This window comes from Chenopodium quinoa, unplaced genomic scaffold (assembly GCF_001683475.1).
Source record: "Chenopodium quinoa cultivar QQ74 unplaced genomic scaffold, ASM168347v1, whole genome shotgun sequence".
NCBI lineage: Eukaryota > Viridiplantae > Streptophyta > Magnoliopsida > Caryophyllales > Amaranthaceae > Chenopodium > Chenopodium quinoa.
The window spans coordinates 3,321,996-3,331,675 of NW_018744858.1; the positions used below are offsets into that span (position 1 = coordinate 3,321,996).

A 9,680-nucleotide genomic window follows, 5' to 3' on the forward strand; every position below is an offset into this window, starting at 1 on the left:
CAAAAGGACTTCATGGTTGATGCTAATATTGAAGCAAATAAGTTGATTTATGGTTTTATCCCATGCGCCCGATCGGGCAGCCCATGCCCGGTTGGACCGCGCGCGTGGTGGCTAAGATGTTCAAAGCTACGAAATCAGAAGCAAGGCAGCCAGCGAAGAAGTGTGCCTCGCGCCCGATCGGGCGCCATATGCCCGGTTGGATCGAGCGCCGAGGAGAATAGCAAGGAAGAAGCAGCGCTGTATTTGATACCACATGCCCGATCGGGCAAGTCAAGCCCGGTCAGAACGGGCATAGTTATGCGATTTGCCGTTTTATTATTTTCTTATATTTACTTCATTAAGGGTTTAAATACCCATTGTATTTATCGTTAGGAAACAGATTATTATCTCCTTAAGTTTTATTTCTCTCTCTAGAACCCTAGTTTAATAATTTTTAGCAATTTAATTCCTAGGTTAGATTTGGGTATTGTTGATTAACAATTTGAGTAATTTCAATTGAAGCATCATTGGTATTCATCTCTATTCCTTTCTCTTTCAATTATTTTTGTTTTCAATTATGTTTTCCTTGATTATTATTGTTATTTCTTCTTTTAATATGTGTGAGTAGTTTTCTTATTCCAAGATCTAGGGTAGCCCAATTATGATTGATGCATGAATTAATTCTTTGAATTCTCTAATAACTATTGCAATTGTTATGCTAAATTGATTGTGATTCTGCCAATACTAGATTAGAGATAATTAGTATTGTTATTATTCCATAGTTTTAATCACAACGAGAGTTGGGTTTTAAAGGAATTGAGTAAATTAATTTAGGGTTTGAGATTCATCACGAGAGTAGTTGAATTGATAATTAGGAAGTAAAGTAAAGTGTTTAATGTCTCTAATTTGCATGATACCATGAGAATAAGCTTGATTGTAGGTTAGAGAAGCCATTGATACTCGAGAGAGGTCCTTGGTATTGATTAGGGTTTGTTTTTCCCCGTGTTAATTGGAATTGTATGTTCGGGGTAGATATATAATTGCATCGATCGTAATTGTGGTGATACTTGATCTTGTATGTTTTAGCTTATTGATTCATTATATTCTTTTGATTTATTCTAGTTTTCCATACTTTAGTTCTTATCTTATTCCATCATTGATTGATTTTTGCTTAGTGATTACTTGAGTCTAGATTGTTTAGGTGAACCTTAGTCTCTTGGGATTCGACCCTTACTTGCCCGACTACATAGTTAGGAGGAATAGTTAGGTTATTTTTGTTAGGTACGCGACATGCCTATCAATATGCGAAGCTGCGACTTAAAGTATGTGGTAAGTTCTGTGCAGTCTTATTTTTCAATCATTAACTCTTTCGAATTTCAATAATAATATATCAAATAATTATGTTAGGCTGAGTATAATTTTCACCTGAAGTATGTGGTAAATGTAAATTTGTGCAATTATGTGAGCCTATACTAGATATGTATGCAATTTTAATTACGATGATGGGAAATTTTTACTCTAAATTGCTGAAGTATATTCTTTGTTTTCTATGAAAACTAGCTGTGAATTGAGGCAACATTGTGTTTAGACCCCAAGAACTTGTTGAACAGAGGTAATAGGGACATTGAATAGCTTTGGTTTAATTGCATGTGAGTATGATAGATAATAGAGCTTGCAACTTGTACAAGGGTAGAAGTGAGCATAGGGTCATTCCCCAGCCCCAATCCCGACCTATCCCGACCTGGTGACACCCTAACCATGGATGGGAAATTTTCTACCTAGCTTACCTGTCCTAGCCCCAACTTGTACAAGGGTTGAACTTGTTGAATTTGAATTTACAGGGATAGCAGGGACATTAGAATACCACTTTTATTGTGTATTTAGTTAATTTTCTACCCATAAATTTATTTACTTTTTGTATTCGTTCTACTTACTTTTAATTTGAAAACCTTTACTTTACCCTCGTATACTTCTTAAGTGATTTTTTTTATACTTCATATTTAGTTTTTAGTTTTATTATTTACTCTTGAGATAATACTATTTACTACGTATTCCATTGCCACAACAAAGAAACCATACTCATTTATCGTTTCACACCATTGATTGCTTATATACTTTAGAGATATATTAATTTACATTTTATTTTGTTTTATATACTTTAAAGATAGTTTTATTCATTTTGAGATATATTAATTTACTTTTGACTTTTTTATAATGAATTACTTTTAAATTTCCTTAGAAGAGAGTGTGTTTTCTGCGTCTTCTAGTTATGATGATGGCTCGCCCATTAAAGTTGCAATGCCTCACTCACTTGATGTTAATCACATCATCACTATCAAGTTGATTTTTCACACTTGAACATGTGAAGATTGGCCCAAAAAATGATCGGGTTGAGTGATGCTGCTTTGCCAAGGCTGCTGCAGCTGCTATCCTGCCAAGGTTGTAGCTGCTACTGCTGCCCTACCATGGCTTGCTGCTGCTATGCTACTTTTGCCCTTCCATGGCTTTTTGCTGCTATGCTACTTCTGCTCTGCCGCCTGCTGCTGTAAATGTTGGTCGAGAGTACTTAGAGTTTAGCGAAACGGGAAGCTGCTGTGAGCAAGAGTGCAGCCTGTGCACCTTGGAATCATGTGGGAGCACATAAGCATAAGCAGAGCCAGCTCCATGAGCATCCCTCAGCAACAACATAGGCATGAAATAGTAGCAAGTGCATTAGCAACTCAGCAAAAAGCCCCTAGGCTTTGGTAGCAAGGCCTTGGACATGCAACACCAGAGACAACATGCACAGCAGCAGCACAACCACTGGCTTAATTAGAAAGAAAGAGTGTTTAGTACTAATTAATTTTCTTCATTACTTTAAGTAATCCAAGTTTCAATTTCTAGTTTCGGTTCAAGTTTAGTTAGATGTTTTTGTTTACTTTAAGATTTTTAATTTACTTTTGAGATGTTTTTGTTTACTTTAAGTATTCTTTATTTACTTTTATAAAAAATGATCAATTACGTTTACTGGTTGTTCTTACTATATAATAGCCTATTAGCTCAATCAGTAGAGCATTGTGCGATTACAAAAAAGATGTGGGTTCGAGTCCCACGTAGATTATTTATTAAATAATTATTTTTTTATTTACTCTTTGAGCTTTTTTTTTTTTTTATTTACATTTAGAATATTTTTATTTACTTTTTATTATTTTTTATCTAATTTTGACATATGATGCATAGTGCTCTACCCTTATGCAAATGATATTAAAGGAGTTAATCAGTCAAGTGAGGCATGGATCATATTTGCATGACAATTGATTCTTATCCAACTACAAAGTAGTCAGACAGTACAACTGCTTATCTCCCATGGCATAGAACCTGTGAGTGAGTTTTTAGACAATTGAAGTTGCTGCCACAACACCAACTTCCCCAATTCACAAGGACATATTGTTAGCTGATAAGCATAATCAACGCCGAATAGTTAGAAATCTCAGATGGAATACTACCTATCAGAGTATATCCCCATAGAAGTAAGCTATCCATCTTCCTAATCCTTCCTAAATGAGGAGGAATTGCTCTAGTCATCCTATTCATATGCTAATACAAATTCGTATATACACCTTTGAGATATATCTACTTAGTAAAAAAAAATTATTTTGAGTAAATATTAATTACTTTTGAGTTAACAAATTATTCTCACTCTATAATAGACTACTAGCTCAATAAGTAGAGCATTGTGCAAGTGCACAAAAGATGTGGGTTTGAATCCCACGTAGGTTCTTCTTACACTTCGAACCATTGAATTGTAAATATTATTTTTATATTTACTTTTGAGTTTTTCTATTTTACTTTTTAATAAATATTATTTACTTTAAATTTGATATTATTATTTAATTTCTTCAACGATATTTTGATTAACATTTTTAGCATTATTTATTTACTTTAGAGTAATTATGATTTACTGATGACATATTTTGTTCTACTTTTGATTTCTTTTTAGAGTTATTTTGATTTACTTTTTTAGTTTTTCTAATTACTTTTAAGAGATTTTGATTTACTTTTGAGGTATTTTGAATAACTTTAGAGTGTTTTATATTTAACTTTTAAGATAACCTAAATAAGATTCGAACCTACACCTCTCTGCATCCCCATAGTGCTCTACCACTTGAGCTAATAGGTTTACTTTAAAGTCAATTTTTATTCACTTCAAACTCTTTTTTACTTACTTTTTTCACATCAAAAACTCACTTTCTTCCTTACAGAATATCCATATTGAGGAGGTGGTGGAGCTCACACATGTACCTCAAGAGTTGGTTAATTGATTATTGCACAACACTCAAAGCATTGAGAATTGATAGATACCAGAATCTAATTTTCTTGCTGAAGAGCTTGTCAAAACTGATTTTTCTTAATTAAGGTGTTGCCGATATGAAGGTGTTTTTACCCAGTCTCAACAATCTAATCTTGTTGCGTGAGCTTGATATCTTCAATACTGAAGGTTTTACGGGCGCACTAATTTATCATTCACACACATACTTTTTTATTAAAAGAGCTTAAGATTCAAAGAATGAGCTAAGAGCCAAAGAGGTTAGCTGACCTGATGCGGTATCCAAATAGCTATTCTCACCGGATATATATATATATATATATGTATACATATATGTGTGTGTGTATACATACATGTGTGTGTATACATACATGTATATATATATACATGTATATATACATACATACATGTATATATATATACATGTATATATATATATATACATGTATGTATGTATATATATGTATATGTATATATATATACATACATGTATATATATATACATGTATGTATATATATATATACATGTATGTATGTATATATATACATGTATATATATATATATATATATATATATATATATATAGAAATGGGATCATGTGAGAACTCATGGCTTAGGTGAGAACCAAGTTAAAACGAGAACCAATCTAAGACCATTCATTTTATTAGATGAATGGTTCAGATTTATTGGTAACAATAGTGGGAATTCACGTGGGCCAACTTGAAAAATGTAATGATTGTTTGTAATTTTTTTTTTTTTTTTGTGCATTGGAAGACGTTGTATTCCATTGGAATATATTCTGTCAGTCTATTGGAAGACGTTATCTCAGCCATTGGAATACATTCTTTCTGAAAATATTATCAAAGGTTAGAGCTCATTTTTTTTTCCTGTAGTTATATTAAGCATGGATTTGTATGTTGAATGTGGTACGTCTAATGTTGTTCATGTTTGTACCCCTGCTGGAACGAAGATATGGATTCCATGTTGTGATAGTGAAATTAGACCAACTATAGGTAAGAAATTTTCAAAACTTGATGAAGGTTTGCGTTTTTATTTGTCCTACGCAGCTGTTGTAGGATTTATTACTAGAAAGTCGACGGTCAAAAAAAGAAAAAATGGTATTATTTCTTTTCAAATTATTGTATGTAATAAAGCTGGGTTTAAAGAAAAACGAAATAATGTGGTGACAAAGAAAGTTGATAGTATCGGGGAAGAAGATGATCATTTTATAGGTGATATGAATGTTGAAGAAGTGGTTGTTGGTCAAGATAAAGAAGACTATGATTGTCAAGAAGCGAATACTCCTATGGTTAAAAGAAGATTGTCTACTCGAGTTGGTTGTAAGGCAAAGATGATTTTAAAGTATTGCGAAAATGGAGGTTACATTGTTTCTAATTTTGAAGAAGGGCATACTCATCATATGTATTCATCCGAGAACTCTCATTTTCAGAAGTCCAAAAGAAAGCTGACAATGTTTCATAAGAAAATGATAATTGATAATTCAAAGGTATTTGAATATGGTTTTGTTTAAAATGATTAAATTTTAAATGTGAAGTAAAAATTGTGTACATATATGAAACATTAGTACTGTAATATGAAATATATATTGTTTTGGATGGAACAATGGTATTTGAATATGATTTTGTTTAAAATGATTAAATTTTAAATGTGAAGTAACAATTGTGTACATATATGACACATTAGTATTGTAATATGAAATATATATTGTTTTGGATGGAACAATTGTTTGTAATGTATGTACTCAAGTAGGTGTAAGTACAATTGTATGGAACAATGGTTTTGATAAGTGGAACAATAGTACGTATAATTGAAACATAGTTGGAGCGATTGGTTGTAAAGGTTTAATATTAACAGTTATAATAACAAATGTAACAATAGGGTAATGCGGAGGAACAATAGGTCAGATATATGGTACAATAAAGTGCATTTTTGTTTCATATCACTTCCTTCATCATCGAATTTCGCACTATACATCAAGAATAACGTGTACCGTTATTTGTAATTAAATATGTGCCTTTTTGTTTTTTGTACACATCTATATTTAGAATCTTTGAAATCTTTTTTGCCTTTTTTTTCATAAAATTAAATATGCACTGTTAGATCTGTTTCCATATATAGCATGGTCCTCAAACAGTCTAGTGTTTTTACATTCTGTTTCATATACTTATTTTGTTGCTCCACAGGTGAATATTGGTCATGTCAAGACATACAGAATGGTGAAGGAATATGTTGGTGGGTATGAGAATATAGGTGATAGTAGGAATGACTTCAAAAATTTTCATAGAGATTTGAAGGCGTATATTGAAGGATCGGACGCCCAGATGTTTGTTGATAATTTTAAGAGGAAAAAGTTGATGTGGTCGGCTTATTTTTTTTATTACGAAATGGATGAAGACGACTGCCTATGTAGAGCTTTATGGGCAGATCCTATTTGCCGGAGAAATTATGTCGTATTTGGTGATATGCTCTCGTTTGATACAACCTACCAAAGCAACAGGTATCATAGTGTTATTTTTAAAGTTTTTTGAATTTTTTTTTGGTGTTACAATTTGATGTAACATTTGTTTAAATTTTTGGACCATTGGAATAATATTACGAAACAGTAGACATAAATATCGGAATCGTAATTTCAGCGTATGTTTCATGTTTTCCAAATATAATATGGTGTTTGGTCCATTCACGGGAGTCGATCACCACAAGAAATGTGTCACTTTTGCTGTTGGTTACATTGCAAAGGAAGATGTTGCTTCATTCCAATGGCTATTTAGAACATTTGTTAAGGCAATGGGCGGTAGGGAGTCCAATTGTTTAATTACGGATCAAGATCCAGCTATGAAAATTGCTGTAAATTCTGTTTTCCAGCAATGTGAGCACAAGTATTTATTTTATTGTACTGCAACTATAATGATTCATTTGTGAATACTATTGTTTCAATATATGTGTCTGATGTTTCATATTAGTTTATTGATGTTTCCAGCTGTTGTTATGATGTTAAATATTATTATTCTGAATTTTTAAAAAAAAAATTCTTGTTCCTAAATAGTGTTTTATTGTTTCAAATTTATGTTTGATGTTCCATTAGGTTAACCAATTTTTACGAGAATTTGCCTAATTATTCCAATTATTTATTTTATTATTTCAAATCTTCAAGATAATGTTCCGGAATTTTACTATAATGTTACAGTATTAAAAGCTAATGTTCCTAAATAGTGGTCTAATGTCCCATAATTAATGTCCTTCGGATTTTGTATGAGGCACATAATGATTCATTTGTGAATACTTTTGTTTCAAAATATGTGTCTGATGTTTCATATTAGTTTATTGATGTTTCCAGCTGTTGTTATGATGTTAAATATTATTATTTTTAATTTTAAAAAAAAAATTATTGTTCCTAAATAGTGTTTTATTGTTTCAAATTTATGTTTTGATGTTCCATTAGGTTAATCAATTGTTACGATAATTCGCCTAGTTATTCCAATTATTTATTTTATTATTTCAAATCTTCAAGATGATATTCCGGAATTTTACTATAATGTTACAATATTAAAAGCTAATGTTTATAAATAGTGGTCTAATGTCCCATAATTAATGTCCTTCGAATTTTGTATGTGGCACATAATGAAAAGCTGCCTGATAAAGTTGGAAGGAATATCATTCAGGATACTGAATATTTAAAGGAACTCAGTAAGTGTGTTTGGAATTTAGAAATTGAGGCTCCTGAATTTGAAGAGAAGTGGAACAATGTTCTTGTTGAGTTTAAATTACAAGACCATGATTGGTTGAATTTGATGTTTGAGATGAGATCTATGTGGATTCCAGCGTATTTTAGAGATGTGTTTATGGGTGGTATTATGAGAACTACCTTAAGGTCAGAGAGTGAGAATAATTTTTTTACATCCGTTGTAAATCCTCACGTGTCTCTTGTGGAGTTTTTCATGAGGTATGAAACTGCGTTGGATGCACAGAGACATAGTCAGGCAGAGAATGACAATGAATCATAGGGGAAATTCCCTCAATGTAAGACAGAATTGTTGATTGATAGGCATGGTTCTGAGGTGTACACCGTTTCTGTATTTTATGAATTTCAAGATGAAGTTCATAGTGCTTTTTATTCTTGTGTGTAGATGAATTGAGGAAGGAAGATGGTATTGATGTAGAAATTGTTACTAAGGCAAATAGGAGAAGGAAATTTAAAGTTTTGTTTGAGTGCTTTAGTTATGACACTACCTGCTCTTATAAGAAGTTTTATAGGATAGGAATCCCATGCAGACATATGATATGGATGTGGAAGGCAAAGAATTTAAAAAGCATTCCAAAGCAATATATCTTAGATCGTTGGACAATAAATGCTACTCAGAAACCAGTGTTAGATATAAGTTGTTTAGACACCGAATATGATAGGAGGGTGGTTATAAATGAAATGTGGTCGGAGATATTTTCTTGTGTGAGTTGGGTTAAAGGTCATGAGGAGGACTTTATTAAGAATATTCGAGAGTTCAAGAATAAAATTGTAGCGACAAAAAATGTTACTGTAGTTGATACTCAGAATGTAAGATCTAGTGAACATGATATTGAGATGTTAATAGGATGTAGCATTCCTGATGAAATACTTGTTCAGCCTCCTAAAGTGTCGAAGAATAAAGGTACAGGTGTTCATGATGGCTGTGGAACTAGTGGGTCTAAAAGATTAAAGGGTGCCAAAGAAATAGCAGTTGAACAATCTAAAAAGAAAACGAAGAGGAAATGCAGTGGCTGTGGCGAGCTAGCATATCATGATACTCGGAATTGTCCTCACAAAGCATGATAATTTGTGCAGCTGTTGTTCCTTCTTATGGGAATGTTTTACTCATTTTTATGTTTGTTGTAATGGAACAATTAGTTACATTTGAGAAACATCGGTTTTAATATATGTTACAACTGTTGTTGTAAACGAAACATTACAATTAATGTTTCGGAAACGTCAGTTTTAATACAATGTTTTATATTGCATCTTTGAAAAATTAATATAATTAGTTACATGGAACAATAAGTTACATTTGGGAAACATCACTTTTAACATATGTTACAACTGTTAATGGTCATGGAACATTGCAACTAATGTTTTGGAAGCATCAATTTTAAGAAACATTAGTTCTAGTATATGTAACAATTGTTTCATTTAAGGGAACAGTAGGAACATTATCTGAAACATTAAGATTCGTTTTATCATGTTTTATATAAAAAAGTTACGGAGTATATAATATTTTTCAGAAAGTGTGCAAATTGATTTTATGTGGCAGCGTGTATTGATTTGACTAGTCATCTTTTTTTAAAAGCACTGGCGTGGTATTGTTGCTTTGGGAACATATTTATGGTAAAGTTTAAAAGCAACCT

At 31.9% G+C, this 9,680-nt stretch overlaps 2 protein-coding genes across 2 annotated transcripts; both read left to right on the top strand.

The window, feature by feature from the left end:
- Positions 1–5,190: 5,190 nt before the first annotated feature.
- On the top strand, positions 5,191–6,835 carry LOC110704685 (protein FAR1-RELATED SEQUENCE 5-like). The gene is made up of 3 exons (XM_021882503.1): positions 5,191–5,326; positions 5,441–5,793; positions 6,491–6,835. Exons 1-3 carry the CDS (start codon positions 5,191–5,193, stop codon positions 6,833–6,835), a joined length of 834 nt encoding a protein of 277 aa, XP_021738195.1.
- A 133-nt stretch (positions 6,836–6,968) lies between these two features.
- On the top strand, positions 6,969–9,111 carry LOC110704686 (protein FAR1-RELATED SEQUENCE 5-like). Its single transcript, XM_021882504.1, has 3 exons — positions 6,969–7,173; positions 7,947–8,279; positions 8,432–9,111. Exons 1-3 carry the CDS (start codon positions 6,969–6,971, stop codon positions 9,109–9,111), a joined length of 1,218 nt encoding a protein of 405 aa, XP_021738196.1.
- The last annotated feature ends 569 nt before the right edge of the window (positions 9,112–9,680 follow it).

Bases quoted from the DNA above. Each gene is read 5' to 3' on its own strand.
- LOC110704685 (XM_021882503.1), top strand. From the start codon at position 5,191: ATGGATTTGTATGTTGAATGTGGTACGTCTAATGTTGTTCATGTTTGT. The intron at 5,327-5,440 runs GTTTGCGTTTTT...TATGTAATAAAG, and splicing joins ATTTTCAAAACTTGATGAAG to CTGGGTTTAAAGAAAAACGA. The intron at 5,794-6,490 runs GTATTTGAATAT...GTTGCTCCACAG, and splicing joins TGATAATTGATAATTCAAAG to GTGAATATTGGTCATGTCAA.
- LOC110704686 (XM_021882504.1), top strand. From the start codon at position 6,969: ATGGTGTTTGGTCCATTCACGGGAGTCGATCACCACAAGAAATGTGTC. The intron at 7,174-7,946 runs GTGAGCACAAGT...TGCCTGATAAAG, and splicing joins AAATTCTGTTTTCCAGCAAT to TTGGAAGGAATATCATTCAG. The intron at 8,280-8,431 runs GTCAGGCAGAGA...TCTTGTGTGTAG, and splicing joins GTTGGATGCACAGAGACATA to ATGAATTGAGGAAGGAAGAT.